The 18299-nt window shown below is 37.6% G+C and overlaps 1 protein-coding gene across 2 annotated transcripts in view; it reads right to left on the bottom strand.

Moving 5' to 3' along the window:
• The window catches only part of cers6 (ceramide synthase 6), a 36537-nt gene that overhangs the window by 3578 nt on the left and 14660 nt on the right, over nucleotides 1-18299 (bottom strand). For both annotated transcript variants that reach the window (XM_046845570.1, XM_046845571.1), the window contains exons 4-9: nucleotides 16145-16202; nucleotides 12285-12335; nucleotides 11222-11314; nucleotides 5060-5188; nucleotides 3820-3926; nucleotides 226-382 (exon numbers count right to left, since the gene is read on the bottom strand). In XM_046845570.1, coding sequence (XP_046701526.1) covers nucleotides 226-382; nucleotides 3820-3926; nucleotides 5060-5188; nucleotides 11222-11314; nucleotides 12285-12335; nucleotides 16145-16202 — 595 coding nt within the window. The remainder of the gene's footprint in view (nucleotides 1-225; nucleotides 383-3819; nucleotides 3927-5059; nucleotides 5189-11221; nucleotides 11315-12284; nucleotides 12336-16144; nucleotides 16203-18299) is intronic.

Here is an 18299-nt window from a genome sequence, read left to right as displayed (position 1 = left end):
AATTTCATCTTTTGCATTTCTTCCCCTAACTGTACTGACATTTCACTGAACCATGACTTAAAAAAATAAATTGGTGTGTACCGAACCGTAAATTTTGTGTACCGTTACACCCCTACTAGATATTATAGCCAGAAAAAATTGGATATTAGACACAATGAGAGCAGGTATTGTTTGAGCATGCAGAGCATATCGTGAGTGATGTTAATGTGTGCCGACTTCACCTACCTTGCCTTTGGAGATGGCTTTGCAGGCTATTTTAACTATGAGATAGGACCAGAAAATGTGTAAACCCTGCAGAAGCACCAGCAGCCCATTAAACACCCACCAAGATGGATATGGCCCTACGATCTCCCAGCTCTCAAACAGAGTGGTGTTCAAAATCCTGTGTTCAGGTCAAACACAAAAACAGAATAAATTTACATCATTACAGTTACATTTATTCATCTATCCTTATTCAGTAACCACTTTATTCCGCTCGTCGTCACAGTGGATCAAGAGCCAATGCATGGATACACCCTGGATGGATGGTCAGTCTAATCGAAAACACTTGTTTACTGAGTATTGAGTGCACTAACCAGCATATTTCTGAGACATGGTAACAAATCCAGGAGAGAACATAAGAAACTTCACACATAGTAAGCAAGCTCAGGATCAAACATCGCACCCTGAAGCAACGAGGCACCGACACTGCTGTACCTCCTCCTTACATAATCACCTTTTTATAATTCGATAGCCACACATGTACATTGAAAATTTCAAATGGAAGGAACTTACTAAATCTGTAATACACAAACAGAAATTCTAGATATCTCATTAGACATTCTCTGGAACTAAGATGATCTGAACATGGACAAGGATTCTAAATAATGCACACATGATCCAATGCCATCCAAACTTAAGGTGCCACTACCAATAAACCTCAAGAAAATAAACTCTCAAGAAAAAAACCCTGAATATATTCCTGCATTCAAGTGAAGCATGCAGTGTCCTGATGACTTGATCACTCAGTCGATTAAAAGTATTTAATTGTATAATTCACATAGTATTTGAAATATACGTATCGTAGATGTTCCTCTAACCTACCTAAAAAGTTCATGGTATAAGTAAAAAAATAAACATTGCGGTATGTATTGTAAAGAAAATAATAATTTCAGAGTGATGATATACAGTACAATAAGATGAGTTCCAGAAATGTGTAGTAACAGTAGGTCCTGAAGTGTTTTATTCAACATCATACCACTAACATGTTTTAAGTATTGAGGAACATCACATCATACCGTTTATCCGTTTATACTTGCATGCCATCATTAATGTTGTGGAACATCCGTAAAACGTATAAATTGCTATTATAAGCAGTCCCTGAGCAGCAGCACTATTTTTCTCTCGTTCCCTCTTCTGAAGTGATCAAGATAAAAAGAAATGCAGCTTGTCGTGTTCGAGAAACTTCTGAACGTCAACGTTGTGTGAAACATTAAATAATAAATTCAGAAACAGACTCTAGAATGCTCACTGCAAATCAACACTCATCCTAAGATGTAAGAACTACTGGGATGAGATGCCATGCGATTGTACTTTAGTTTCATCATTATTGAAACTGGCTCACAGAAAGAAAATGCCATGACAACAGAGCCCAAGGGAGTATTTTCTTGATTTCTCAGAAACTGGCCACCCCAACACTGTTGTGTTTAGATGTAAACTACTTTTCAACAAAGGCTTTCATTTCCCCGTCTGCTTAAATGGCTAATGCTTACAGATCATTATCAGGGGATAAAGTGGATCAATTCAGATCCAAATATTTACCATCTGCGAGAGAAATCAAAATATTAGCACGAAATTAAAGCACAGTATTACAATATGCTTCAGCTTCTTGATGTTTGATCAACTGCCTTGAATGTTAAAATGTTTCATTACTTTAACTCAAATGATTAAAGGATTTTTACATAATCAATTAACATTTAGTGTTTTTATACTCCCCTGTTAATGATCTGAATTCAAGGCTGAATTTGGCAAGGTTGTACGGGCATTCCAGGCACATACACATGTTTAGGTGCAATAAAGTCTAGGTTACTGCTTTTTAACAATTATGAAGCATGCAAGAAGAGTCATAGAGTGCAGCTACTACAAAAAAAGACAACATGAGCAATGCTCCCAATAACCTCTCTCTTACATTTTTTCTTTGATAAGGATCTATGCTGTAGCCATAGTAACTATCACTTGGCAACAATTCAGATGCCTAAATCCCAAGGGGGGATAAAGTACAAAGTAAAGCATCATTCAGACTTCGTGTTTGGTAACATCCTGCCAAAAGATGGCACTCATCAACCCCCCCCAAAAATGTCTCCTCTTAGGCAGGGAAGAGTGACCGAACATTTCTAAAAAAACAACAACAAATAAATCAACTAATGGAAGTGGCGAAAAGCGACAGCCAATAAGAAATGTAATAGTCAATCTGCCACAATGAGGCTGGAGAGCATGTGCAATACTCCACTATCTGACCATTCTGGAATCAGGCTTGGGAGAACAGGAAGTGATGAAATCAAGGAGGACACATTACAGGATTAATTGTACAAGAGATCTACTGTTACAGCCTTCTGTGGTGGGGCTTCTAATTATTTCTTTCTACCACATCAATCCATACTCGCATACGCCACACTTTGATAAAAAAATGAATCACATTGACATAACATTCAGACCCTTTGCTATGCCAAACTGAGCAATCAGGGGGAGAAGGACCTTGGTAAGAGAGGTGACCAAGAACGTAATGGGCCCTGTCTGGAGATGGAACAAACTTGCAAAAGGTCAAACATCACATCAGCACTCCACCAGTCTGGGCTTTATCGCAGACTAGCCAGAAAGAAGACTCTCCTTAGTATGACACATTACAATGCACTTGGAATTTGAAAAGAAAGCTATCTATCTATCTATCTATCTATCTATCTATCTATCTATCTATCTATCTATCTATCTATCTGTCTGTCTGTCTGTCTGTCTGTCTGTCTGTCTGTCTGTCTGTCTGTCTGTCTGTCTATCTATCTATCTATCTATCTATCTATCTATCTATTGCTGGCAGCTTCAGCTTTGTTCTTTGTTCCTTTTTTTTGCTTTGATAAGCTTATTTTCAGTTATTAGACCTTACATACATTCATAGATAGGATCCAATTAAAGTGTAGAAACACCCTAAAGTTGATTCAGAAAAATTATATGCACCTGAGCTGAACTTTAAGTGTCATAGCAAAGAGGTATAAATACCTACATCAATGTAATCTTTCAGAGTTTTCATTTCAAATGTTCACAAATATCGATTTGCTTTGTTATTATATCGAAGCCATTACTTTAATGGTTCCAACACAACAAAATAGGAAAATATGAAGGGGATTAAATACTTTCTGAATGCAATGTAGATCTGAGTTTGAAATATTTTAAGATGTGCACTAAAAAAGTACTGAATGTTCCAAGTATGTTTAACATATAAATCTAGTTAATATCTTGCTGGACAGCTGAACAGATTATTAGAAAAAGTGTCCAGAAATCATTATTCAACAGGTCACCTGTAATCTGCGCATCTGTTGCTATGATTTTGTTTTTGTTAATTTGTTTTTTGAATGGGGAAGTGGGATATCAGCTACTGTTGAAACACATCCTCTGCTGTCAGACGATATGACATGCTTCTTAACACACTCAAGTATTACTCTACGTCCACTGACATAATTGCTAATGCATTTAATAAATGCTATGCCTACACCATCACCTACACATAACCCTGCTTGTGATAAGCTATGGATTGTTTCATGTTTCATGATAGAGCAAAGAGGCTCTTACCAGACAGGATACAGGCCCAGTCTGGAACTGATGAACACCAGTGCAAACATGATAAACAGGACATTGCAGAACCTTTGATACTTGGCATAGTTGGCCATTTTTGCAGCCTGAAAACAAACAAACAAACAAACAAACAAATTACAGTACGTCGATTTATGCACACTTTATTACATAGTATAATCTGAGCAAGCTGGGATATGTGAAGAAAAGAATTTCAATGTGCTGTAATATAGTAGTAATAATGTAGTATATGTGACAAATAAATTCTATTCTATTCTATTCTGAAGCGCCGTTCTGTTTCTCTGCAACTTCTATAACACCTATATATTATATAAATTATCGAGTACAACATTTTATTTAGTACTTTGGGCCATCTGGATGCTCTGGAGGTGTACAGTTATTGAATATTGACTATCTGTTGCTAAGCACAGTTTGTCTACTTTGAGAAAAGTCCAGCCACCCAAAATATCTAGGGAACAGCAAAGAGGTTCAGAAGCTGTGTTGCGGTGCTATAAGATAATTACCACAGATTACTGTAGACTCAAACTGTGGTGTAACTGGTGTCTAATACATTTGTAACGGCATCATACAAACAACAATGGCACTTCTATTATAACGTCACACCGAGCCTGAATGATCAGTTACCAATGATTAACAGAAAATAACAAATAGGCTACAGTTGGTAAGTGCAGAAGTCTAAAGAGGCCATGCATTATATTATTATTTTCTTTCTTGTTTTTTTTATAATGTTGACATAACAAAAGTTGTTTTCTTATCATCACCAATTCATTTTCTCGTGATCTTGACATAACAAACGTTGTTTTCTCGTGAACAGTACCTAATTTGTCTGTGTATTCGGAATAGGTATAAAATAAACATTTGTGGGCAAAACAACTCATTATGTCGAGGTCGCGTGAAAATTACGTCTTGATCGCGAGAAATTAGGAACGAAAAAATATTGTAATGCATGGCCTCTTAGGACTTCCATGGATAAGTATATATATATATATATATATATATATATATATATATATATATATATATATATATATATATACACACATACATACACAAAAAAAAAGTCTAATAGTGGTACGTACAAAATACATGCATGAAGTGAACTTTCATGTGTCTACATTTGATTGTAATTTCCTAAAATACGAACCTGCCTAAACAAAGGACATCCAAACTTATCGGAAATGGTAGCAGACAGCATCTGAAAACCCCACAGCATTCTTACCTCCAGCAGCACATCTGAAGCATCGTGGAGGCACAGGACGAGAGTTCCCACTCGAGCCATGTTATTCACGTATGATAACATGATCAGAGAGACGGTAGCAACGTGGTGCATGAACATGAGCAGACAATCCTGCAAAGATAAACTCTGTCAAGATGAGAAGCTCACAATTATTATAATTTATCATTTATGTCTATCATACTGAGTTGCTTTCAACAATGATCTGATACAAAATAAAAACTGTCCATAAACAGTGTTGGAGACTGAACTAAATATATTAATAACAAACTGGATATTACTTCATATAAACCATCAGTTTTCCAGTCAATTTACCAATGACTTTTGCAGAATTCAAAATAATTGTTCTTGGAGATGATTGTCACAACTTGAATCGATTTCTTCCCAATGGCTATCGTTAAAATTACAGCACTTGTCTCTTTCGTCTCTATCTTTGTGATTTTATTAATAAGGCTTACTCATTACATTAAAACTGCATACAAACCTCCAAATATAGAAATGTATTAGATCTAAAATCAGAATAATTGTAAATCATTAAACTGTAAATATACATGCTGAGTTTTTTTTGCTAAACGATTTCTCTTAGCTGCTCAAAACTAAATGCAATTGAAATACATAATAATGTGTAGCCCAAAAATAGTAGATAAAAAATAAATACAAACAAAGTTTATGTACTCTAATGACTGTTATTTATAACTTAACCCACTGTGAATTTTGGCTGCTGAAAATAATCATGTTTAATTATCATCTCGAGTTGCACGACAACATACTTTTTCTGCTAAGACTCTACCAGTGGCTTAGTGAAACGAAGTTGATGAAGTACAGAACAGCAATCCTATCCCTGAATGGTGCTCAGAGGTGATGTAGAGCATGCTCTCATGGTTACTCAGAGGACTACAGTCGCTCAGCAGCCGGCAAAACAGGAGTTGGATGAAGATGGAGGTGATGAAGAAGAGCAGTGGTGTGAAACAGAACGGAAGCATGGCACACAGACAGGACAAAAGATACTGGAGCAGGCAGGGGGGCACAGCAGCTCATCAGTGCACAGTGGAGTTTGTGCAAGGAAAATACTGAAAGGAGAAAGAAAAATAACAACAACAACAAAAATGCAGCAACATGCCAACCATCAACAAAAAGATGTGAGATATGAAAGGGTGAGTAACAGGATGGCACTGTAGAGCAGAATGCAGAGCAAAGAAAAGAATAGATAAATGAGGGGGTTAAATACAATGCCGTCTATAAACAACTAGGTAGTGCTACAGTTTTGGTCTCATTATACCAGCAGATTGGTTTTGAAACAAAATAATGAGATTTAAGTGCTGGATTTAATTTGTGGGTATTAACATCCCAATGTTGGCCGAAATGTAGTTTCCTGGTCAGTTCAAGGTAAAAGAATACAGATCAAAAATAACAGGAATTCTTATGGTTCAATTTGTTTACAGACCGCCTGAGACCAGCATGCGAATCTTTCTTATTTAGCACTGTTCAGTGACAGTTACATAAACAAATATAAATAAAATATTAATTTTGATTGCTCTTCTGTTCATTTACTTTCCATTTTGTTAATTGATAAAAATAAACACTTCCATTCTTTAAAGCATTCTTACATACAGAAATGCATGTGCGTTTTGTTTATATGCAACAAACTAAGTAATTGAATAGTATTAAGATATACTTAGACCAAACAATTATATACATGTAGAGATGTTAAACTTTATTTTCATTTAAAAATCCTTCCTCAGCATGAATTACAGCTTTGTACATTCTTAACATTCAGACAGGATGACATTCAGATTTCTTTCTGACCTTGCAAGCCAGTCCATTCCAGAGCAGTTCAATAGGATTTAGGTCCAGTCACTGGGCAGGCCATTCCATGATACATACACACCAGGCGAATGTTTGCTCTAACCAAAGTTCACATTTAATCCCCTGAAATAAGTCTCCAACCTTCCCTTCTCCAAAACAAACCCAAACCATTAAGCTTACACCTTCATGTTTGACTGTTGCAGTGAGGTGGTCTGGTAACTTTTTCGCTTTTCTCGAAAAAAATCTGTCCAGTCCAATCTATTTCCAGTCCATCTTTTTTGTGATTTTCCTTTTACCTCATATTACCCAAGGAACACGCATGTGTTAAAAACATGATAAAAGACGAAGCTCTTTATCCATATCATAACTATATGCCTCAAACTACATAGAGTACTGGCAAGTAATGGACAGCAACAAAAAGTTTTCACTTTGCCACGGAACTATTTAAGTATCGCTCTTCATTACATTTTAATGCCTAATAATATTACTTTTTAGAAAACATGCCGCTCTTACAGTACTAGGAAACTGCTTTTAATGACAACCTGTCAGGAGACCATAACTCTAAACCCACGGTTACTTTCACAGTCTCGTGAGAGTTTCAGAGGAGCAATAGAATGCTCTTTTTATTGCCTGTAACAATAAAAAGCTCTCTTTTTGAGGTAATTTCCAAGTTGAATCTTATAGATCATTTACAGTCACAGCATTTGACAGAATTCAGTAGCATGTACTTTTTTGTACTGTTAAAGGGTTATTTTGTAAGCTTTTATGCAAATACAGTAATGGTAGTGTCTTACAGACATGTTAATGTATATGAATTACTGCATTAAAAAATAAAATTAAAACTTATGAGTGAGGAAAATGAGAGAGAGAACGTTGGATGGTGTGAAGTTGGTGAAACAGGAAGTGTATAGGATTAGTAAGGAGGAAGTAAGAGCAGTGATTAAGAGGATGAAAAGTGGAAAGTCGGTTGGAGCAGATGACATACCGGTAGAAGCATGGAAAAGTTTAGGAGAGATGGCAGTGGAGTTTTTAATCAGATTTTTAAACAAGATTGTGGAAGGTGAGAGGATGCCTGAGGAATGGAGAAGTGTGCTGGTACCGATCTTTAAGCATAAGGGAGATGTACAGACCTGCAGTAACTACAGGGGAATTAAGTTGATCAGTCACACCATGAAGTTATGGGAAAGAGTAGTGGAAGCCAGGCTGAGAGAAGAGGTGACCATCTGTGAGCAACAGTATGGTTTCATGCTGAGAAAGAGCACCACAGACGCATTATTTGCTTTGAGAATGTTGATGGAGAAGTATAAAAAAAGGTCAGAAGGAATTGCATTGTGTATTTGTGGATTTAGAGAAAGCGTATGACAGGGTGCCAAGAGAGGAGTTGTGGTATCGTATGAGGGAGTCAGGTGTGTCAGCGAAGTATGTGAGGGTGGTGCAGGACATGTATGAAGACAGTGTGACAGCACTAGGAACGACAGACTGGTTCAAGGTGGAGGTTGGACTGCATCAAGGATCAGCCCTGAGCCATTTCCTGTTTGCAGTGGTGATGGACAGGTTGACACACGAGGTCAGACAGGAGTCTCCCTGGACTATGATGTTTGCGGATGATATTGTGATTTGTGGTGAAAGTAGTGAGCAGGTTGAGAAGAGCCTGGAGAGGTGGAGGTACGCACTGGAGGAAAGGGGAATGAAAGTCAGTATGAGTAAGACAGAGTACATGTGTGTGAATGAGAGGGAGGGCAGTGGAGTGGTGCAGTTGCAGAGAGAAGAGGTGGAGAAGGTGGAGGAGTTCAGGTACCTGGGGTCAATAGTGAAAAGTAATGAAGAGTGTGTTAAAGAAGTGAAGAAAAGAGTGCAGGCAGGGTGGAATGGGTGGAGAAGAGTGGCAGGAGTGATTTGTGATAGTAGGGTATCTGCAAGAGTGAAGGGGAAAGTTTATAAGACTGTGGTGAGACCTGTGATGTTGTATGGTTTAGAGACAGTGGCATTGAGTAGAAGACAGGAGGTGGAGCTGGAGGTAGCAGAGCTGAAGATGTTGAGGTTTTCGTTGGGAGTGACGAAGATGGACAGGATTAGAAATTAGTTTATTAGAGGGACAGCGCATGTAGGACGTTTTGGTGACAAGGTGAGGGAGGTGAGATTAAGATGGTTTGGACATGTTCAGAGGAAGGACATGGGGTATATCAGTAGGAGAATACTGAGGATGGAGCCACCGGGAAGGAGGAAAAGAGGAAGACGAAGGAGGAGGTTTATGGATGTGGTGAGAGAAGACATGCAGGTAGTTGGTGTAAAAGAGGCAGATGTAGAGAAAAGGGGGTATGGAGACGGATGATCCGCTGTGGCGACCCCTAATAGGAGCAGCCAAAAGAAGAAGAAGAAGACAGCCTAGCTGAACAATGTACCATCCAGTGTGAAAAAAAGTGTTGAAAAGATTTTAATAAAAGGTTAAAAAAAAGGCTTAAAAAATAATTTCTTCAGCAAGAGCACATTCACTGCATCTTCATCCAGAGATATCTGATTAAAACTTTTAGAACATATAAAGTGAACAACAGATTTATGCCTGGGTAAAAATAAACCCTGTTTTTATGATGTACTTTTAGGTAACTGAAAGCCTGCCAACCCACAACAGACAATCATGTGGAACCAGTTCGAGCAGCTGGTACAACTGATATGCCAAGGATACAGAAATGTTACTGTAGTGTGCATCTATAGCATGTGTCATATACTCCTCTGCTGTGTGTGTTTTTGATGATGAGTAAGCAATGTGGATAAATTTAAACCTGTCATAGAAATGGCCTGGTGAGAGAAAGAGACTTTGATAAATTGAGCTTTTTGATAAAAAGCCAGGATGCTAAAATCCAATATCTATTCCTCATTTGACAATAAAACCATGAGTGTTGTACAATGCATTATATTACAAGGTATAATCAATGACATAAGGATCATACACCTGACTATCACACAAAGAATTGGCCTGCTGATTTCTCTTCATTGTTACCCAGAGGGTCAAACATATTCTAAAATGATAACAGAGGATCTTGATATGGAAGAAAATGAGTATCCGGCATAAAATCCTGCAATTTCAACTCCAATAAACACCTTTGGTTTAAACTGGGATGCAATAGAGCTACATGCCACGCTTTCTCAACTGACCTCACTACGGCCTAATTTCTTCTCGTAGTAATGTACCAAAATGAAGTGAAAAGTCTTCCCAGTAGAGCAGAGGCTGTGAAAAAGTGAACTAATTCTATATGCTCTTTCACTTGGTAAAGGCTTAACAACCGTATATGGGTGTCCATATATTTTTGCCCATATATTGTATATAAAGGTAAAAAACAGAAGAACACAAAGGACACTGAATTCAGGATTTCAAATTTTACGACTGTTATGAACTGTTGAGGTCAGGCAGGGTACCTTCCAAATACCAAACATAATAAGCAGACTTAGCGATATAGTCATTTTCAACCTAAAAAGGAACAAAAATGAATGAATGGTGTTATTTTTTTCTTTCACATTCATTACCAGTAGCTATAAATACATGCACCTTCTCAGTCAAGGCTGATGCTGTGCAATGGATGCGTCAGTAACACTGGCAGAATAGATCAAAAGACAGATCAGATGAAAACTAAACCGTGAGGTGACAGTCTGAATGGAAAGAAACCAACGCCAGCCTAATAAACCGAGTCCAAAATAATCTGCATTATGACATTCGATAACAAATAATCTGATGTGGATCAGAAAAAAAGAACACGAGACATGACAGTTACACAGAATTTCACCATCGTATTACCACCACAGCAATCTAGGTTCTAACCCCCGCCCCCCCGTGAATATTTACTTACAGGATGACTGAAAGCCATGCAGTATGCAGTCTGTCAAACCTGTGAGCGTAATCGTTTCGTAATTAACCCAAGAGTAAATGTAGCAATTGTTTATTACAGAAGTGCTAAAAAGAGAACAGTGTATGTCCTCGTTAATAAAGTTTTTGATCCGATGGCTTTAGCATGAAGCCACGAATCAGTGGTGGAGAGAAGTGAACAGACGACCAGACAAACGTTCAAAACTACTGATATTGTCAGTGGAGAGGAAGTAAACAGTGAAGACGAAATTATGAAATAATGATGTCATATCAGATCGTTCCAACAGAAATAAACAAAAAAATAAATAAAATGGTGTTGGATTTTACCCTAGCCTCTTTAATCATTTATGTCATATTATTTACTAACTCCAGTGAATTATTCCACAATTACAGTAAAGCTCAGAATGATATGTAGCTGTGGCACTTGAGAGAGTGTAAGGCAGGGGATTTACAGGAGGGGAAGAGAAGATCCGACTTCATACCTTCCTCCTGATGTCTGTGAACTGGGAGAAGAGCAGAGACAAGTAGAAGGACAGCTCCAAAATGTAGTAATAGTGCAGGTCCACTGTTAGCGCCTGTGCAAATAAAATCATTTTATGACTTACATTTTTTATTATTGTACATAATAAACAAATAAGAACATAAGCAATGTGGGCATTTGTGGGTTAAGAAACAAACAGCCTTCAGGGTTAAAATGATCTCCATCTGCTCACTTAACCATTGAACTACCACTGTAACTAATGCTAATCAAGCAACAAGAGAAACCAAACCCCAAATGACTCAAATGCTAATACTGTTTATACCACAGTTGTGCTGAACTCGAGTCTGAATCATTTTCTCTAACAGTAGGTCAACATTTTGTTCAGGCTGTAAGGCAAATTAGAGGTTTCTATTAAATGTGTGTGTTCTAATACATTACAGTTTCTATAGCAACAACTTGGCCTTCTACATGTAAAGCAGATGCTACACTTAAACCGATGTATGAAAATGTATGAAACTTCTACAAAGGAAATTTTTGTATATTTTTTTAGAAAATTTTTTCAGCCTTTTGTACATTTTCTGAACATCTTAATGTATGTACCATAATAACTTCAGTAGAGAGGAACAAAACAGCTTGCATGGGAACGACTGTTATAATGTATGTAAAGCTACAGCTGTTATAAGATCTAATGTGTCTATCATTGATGCTCCTCGCTATCAAATGCAACTGTTATCGGATAAAAAAAAAAAAAATACAGCATCAAAATTGTAGTCCGGCAAATTGCATTAGTATTATAAGAAATAAAAAACAATTCTAGATGCGCACCACATGAAAAACACGACACGCCGTCGTACGACCGTGTCAATTCTTATTTTCCTAAAACGCCACCTTGTGGCATGTCTAATTCCTTGTTTAAAGCAACTGAATAAAACACATGGTGTTTATTCAAAACGACGCTTTCCACACTGTGGCCTAAGCGCCACAATAACCACGCTGAATTGCGATGTTACGACAATCTAAGGGTCATATTCAAACACACGTAAAAGAAATTCAGTCATGAATACCTGATATGGGTAGTTGTACCAGCATTCTCTAGTGTTCCACAACCAGGGGGTCTAGAAACAAATGCACAGGATAGCATATAAACATAATACATAAAACATTAAAACATTTGCATACAATTGTAATATAAATAGAATCATACCCTCAATAGGAAACCCTAGCAACTGTGTGACATAAATGAGCAGAAATATCAGTGATGTATCCTTGACGCCGATCTTTACTAACACACAGGCTTATGTACTGACATAAGCGGGACAAATACTAAACAGAAGAATATTAACTACTGGTTTATTGTGTAGGTTTATGACCCTAAAGTGTGCGAATCCGACTTGCTTTCTTAGGTACGTAATTGTACGTAATTTAAGCAAAAAACGTGTTTAGCGAAAACCTGGAGACTAAACATTTATAGCAGCGCTAATAATTACATTCTACGGCGACGAACATAGGCGTCGCAATAGTGAGAGCACAGAAGCCTGCAATATGCAAATAAGCCTCTACAAACCACTTTTTATTTGTCGCGTCGTGCAAATATCTTGACTGATCACAGAGCCTCCAGATATTTGTTATTGCTCCTATGTTTCTCCCTGCTAGGTTGTAGCATTAACATGATGCAAAAAAAGGCAATCATTTATATGCACTGCCAATAATCAGAAGATTGAACTTCAAACCACAATCCTAATGTGATCAACAATATGCTATTTTGGTCAATATTTTTGCAGCCTGGTGCCTTCCAGAAGCATCTTGTAGCCTGTACGTCCCGCTGTGATGAAGCTCTATGGGCCGGCTGCTGACTGCTGAGCTACACACACTCCCTAATTTGCTGTTGAGTGAATGTCTGTTCTATTTCACCTCAGTGCTACTATTAATAACTCCCAAGGAAGAGACGCTGGCCAGCTAATGTGAAAAACTTCATTGCACCTAGCTATTAATCATGGCAAAAGTAAAAAAAAAAAAAAGATTGCAGATACTTATCAGTTATAGAACTCAGAGGACCACAGGGCATTCTGTTAGTGCCAGAATATTCAATTACGCAAAACGCCGTTCCCTTTTCATGCTTAATTTTTAGCTCACCTATCAATAATTATGGCCTAATTAACATACATTTCTAGTATTATAAATTCTTATTCAAGTCATTGTGTGTCAAAGTCAGTTCAAGCTGCACAATGACACTGAGCAGCTGGGAATGTTCAATGTTATATATATTTCGCTTACAGAAAAGAAAAAAAGTCTCTGCATTATAGATACAGTGTTGAATAATGCATAGTAGCTTTCAGAAAGCAAGTCTAGTTGGAGAGGGTTTATGACAGCTGTTTCACTGCTTGGTCCAAAGTCGAATGAAAATCTCCAACTGCTCTCTCATTGCTTTTTATGTTTGAATCAATTTCTTCTGCCCGAGATTCCACAGCTTTCAGACAAGACTAAAAACTATGTAATTAGAACCTAATCATTTGATTAAGAGATATAAAAAAGATTGATATTAAATGCATTTCACTCACCGCCACTTTTTGCTATAGACTATTTATACAAAATGTATGTATTGAGACATCTGACTTTTCCAGCCATATGTGGTTCTTCGCTAACCCGTGAATAAAAAGTTGGAGGCACACAATTGTACAGGATGCTTCTGGACTATGAGACACAAACCTGTTCCAGCATGACATTGCCCCTGTGCACAAACGAGCTCCATGAAGATATGGTTTGCATGGTTTGAAGTAGAAGATCTTAAGTGGCCTGCTATAGCGCTCTAACCTCAACCATAATAAACACCTTTGGGATGAACTGGAAAACTGACTGCACCCCAGGTCTCCTCACCCTACATCAGTTTTTGACTTTCCTTGACTTTTTACTTTACATTATCATAAAGGCAGGTGTGTACAAAATATTGTCTACATAGTGTAACTTATATACACTTATATACACTATTACTATACACTGAACATTGGTCTCTTAAATGATCAAATTATTACTAATTATTTGAATATGTGAATATTGAATATAAAAATATTCACTTCATATACAGTAACAAACTGAGCAGACTTTTTTACTAGATGAAACTGTACACTAGGTATAGGCCAAAAAATGTGAAGACCTGTTTTGAAGATCCCATTCCAAGACCATGGGTGTTAATAATATTCTCCTTTGTTCTCCTCTTCTGGTAAAGCTGTCCAGTAGATTTGTGCTCATTTAGCCATAGGAGCATTAGTAAGGTCAACTACTGATATTAAGCAGAGAAACCTAGCACACAGATGCTGTTCCAGTTCCATTCCAAAAAAAGTGGGGTCATGGATCTTTGGAGGCTCATTTTCTTCCACATCAGCCTTCGCCATCCATGCCGAAAGAAAGTTTAGTGTATGATGATCCAAATACGGTCAATGTGCATTGAGTGCAGAGGAATTATAGCTGGCTCTTAATCTCCCCATTATAACATAATTCATATCACAGCACTGTGGGTCTAATCTCCAATCTGACTGAATGGAACCTGGACACTCTCTGTAACAAAAGCTTTTACAATAGAGCCGCTTGTAATGCAAACAACAGGTTTATATTAATCCTTCTAATGTGTTACTGTCCCTAAGAAATAAACAAGAACTTGTACAATATAGTTGGGAGGCACAAAAAAGATACAAATCCTAAATATGGTGGTGCTTTGAGATATTTTTGGTAACATTAATAAAAAAGACTCTAGAGTTTCAAACCTTTGGAGAAACACAGAGAAAAGTTTTTCCCCGAGAACATGACAAGATCTCTTTCTTTCTCTCTCTTTCTTTCTTTCGGCTTCTCCCATTAGGGGTCACCACAGCGGATCATCCGCATGTTTGATTTGGCACATGTTTTTATGCTGGATGCCCTTCCTAACGCAACCCTCCCCATTTATCCGGGCTTGGAACCGGCACCAAGGCTTGTGCAACCCTAATAGCTGGGGTTGGTTCCCTGACCGGGGGTTGGAACCTGGGCGCAGCGGTGAGCGCGCCGCATCCTAACCACTAGACCACCAGGAAACCTTCTTTCTTTCTCTCTCTAATAAACAAAAAAAAATACATATATACACACACACACACACACACACACACACACATAGAGAGAGAGAGAGAGAGAGAGAGAGAGAGAGAGAGAGAGAGAGAGAGAGAGAGAGAGAGAGAGAGAGAGAGAGAGAGAGAGAGCAAGGAAGAGAAAACCATTCAGTATAAATCTTTTTATTAAATATTAAATTATTAAAGGATAAAATTAAAGAAAATGCTCCAGCATGCAGTACACTGTGATCAGAAAGCTTCAGAGTACAACTTGGTTTTGCATTGAACTACGTCTTCACTGATTCATTTGGTGTTTAATTACATATTTGTTTGTTTACGCATATGATTAGGGGCAAAAACTCTACATGGCACCTGCAAGAGATCATGAAACAGGGCAATGGAGACAAAGCACATCTGTTCACAATTCAAGTGAACTACAGTTATTTATCCTCAACGTCGAACACCAGTGCCAAAAATCTGGCGTAGAAATGCTATTTGACCGTAAAAGGAATGACTTTAAGAATGCCTTTAGGTACGTAGTCTACATGCACACACACACATATTCTTCAAATTTATTCTAAACTGTTGCATATTTTTCTCCTTTTGTGCTGGATTGCTATTTTTAGCTAGTAGAATGGTCACCTGTAGTTTTTAAATTATGTGATAATTGCATTTTTGTTGCTCATTATTAAAACATTCCCAGAAAGCAGAGGCATGGAAAGAATCCCAGACCACATCATACACACTGGCTCTCTGCATGTTTGACATATGTGTGAGTCGATTAGACTCACAGCTGTACATATAAACAGGAAACATTTTTCAATTCTTTTTGATCTTACTAGCTCTCTTACCTTTTTGAGATACCGCACCCCATAGGTAAATATGTACAGGTAAAACGTGAACCTCCACCTGTAAAAGACAGACCACAATAAGGATTAATCATAAGCGAGAATGCCTGAATTATCAGTGTGATTGATTTCTAATATTTATTTTGCCAGATTGCACAACTTCACCCCAGAAGAGGCAAGTTACACCTTCTGTTCTGAGATAGGAATGTGGAACACATAAAAAAAAAACCCTGCCGATTATATTCAGCACTAAGTGACTGACTAATCTTTACTCTAATCTTTCCTAAAGTGTAAAATGACAGGAAGGGGGTGTGTGACTTCTGCACATTCTGTAACGTTCCCCTTTGGCTCCTCTTTAATCCACATAGAGCTCAGAGTGGACAGCTTTTTTCCCTGTGATCAGTCATCTCTCTGACTACACTCTTTCCAGAACAGACGTCAAAGCTCCAAAATCAAAGCCCATCAGCCCGGCAGCCAATCAGGCCCACTGAATAGAAGTGCTCCCTGAAGCTAAATTATGCTCCGTAATCATCTGCTGCGGTTTTAAACATGATGCACAGAATTCATTGGGCCTGTGATGTTAGTGATAAGCTGACCCCATGTTTTTCCCTGAACATAACAGGAGGGAATTTCTTTCAATGCAGTCTCTCTCTTACTCTGTCTCTCACACACACACACACACACACACACACACACACATAATATATAATATAGAACAATAAGTAACAGCAGTAAGGCTATACACTCAACAGGTTTTGGAAACTGTATAAACATACACAAAAAAAAATTAAACTGCTTCTTAGATAAAGCAAAGATTGGCAATGATCATATATTTCTTTGTGAAAAATTATGCCAGGGACTGGAAGAAGTTGATATGTAAAAGTGATGCATATGCAAAAAAAAAAAAAAATTGTTTTAGACCCTTACATTTTTTTGGTGTTTACATTTTTTTTTTATAAATGAAAAAATTATCAATAAAAAAAAACCCCAACAATATAAACAATTTATGTACTATAAACCATTGAACAGGAGTTGATATGATCGTTTTGTTCTATCGCTCAACCAATCACAGTACCTTTATAAATCATAGAAAACAGAAGTAATAAAAATTAGCTGTTGTATGCATGTACCGCTTTACCATCTTTAGGCTACATGTGAATGCAAATGAGGATGACCTTGGAACACAATGCTACTATATGTACAAATAAGGTAAAGGAGCACATTTTTCTGTCCTTGTAAAAACGGTAATAAAGTGAATCAATAAGACTTGTACGTGGGAGTTAGAAAATGGTTGGGGTACTCTGCAATTACCTCAAGGTCTGAGATCCAGAAAAAGACTTCCAAGCACAAATACTGTCTTTTCCTTAAATTAGCATGCTTTGGCATGTAGGATACTTTCAGAATTTTAACCCTCGGATTCAAGCTGGGCCGTGTGAGACGTGACAGAAACAGAAAAAAAACAAAAAAAACTAAAACAAAAACAAAAAAGAAACAAGAATATAGCCCTGAATCTAATTCACAGATTCGGGCCAAGCTAGAGGACGTCCTGTCCCCTGCTGAGGCACTGCAAGAGCTCACATGGTGTTACTGCATGACTGCTGCTGTCGCACAGAAATCTCACATTCTTTATTTAAGATGCTATCTGTGCTCTACTGCATCATACGGTGTCCCAGTACATCACAGGTTAAGCCATTTTACAGAAGCAATGAAGATTCAATAGTGAGAAAGGCCACGTGTGATGGGTTTTCAGTTCGGTCTGGTCTTATCAAGAAAAAGAAAGAAAAAAAAAATCTATCGTGGCATTTTGACATGAAAAGGGCAGTTAAAATGTTCAAAAGCTTTTGTTTGAAGCTCGATCTTGAGTAATTGTAAAAACAAATGAGCATTTACTTAATGATAGGTCAAGGCAGTTGCTTGGCAACAGGTTAGTCAAACAGTATGAGGTAGACAGAGAGTGAGAGTGAGAAAGAGAACGTGTGTGTGTGTGTGTGTGTGTGTGTGTGTGTGTTTTTTCCAATCAGGGCTATTAATATTTGATTATTGGTTACGAAGCCAAAACACTCTGTGCTCAATACTTAACTTGGAAGTAAAATAAACCGCAACACGTCTACATGGATGTACATACGTAAACACCTCTGCTAGTCTCACTGGCACATAT

Source organism: Silurus meridionalis, chromosome 3 (assembly GCF_014805685.1).
Source record: "Silurus meridionalis isolate SWU-2019-XX chromosome 3, ASM1480568v1, whole genome shotgun sequence".
NCBI lineage: Eukaryota > Metazoa > Chordata > Actinopteri > Siluriformes > Siluridae > Silurus > Silurus meridionalis.
This window is presented reverse-complemented; position numbering and strand designations above follow the sequence as displayed.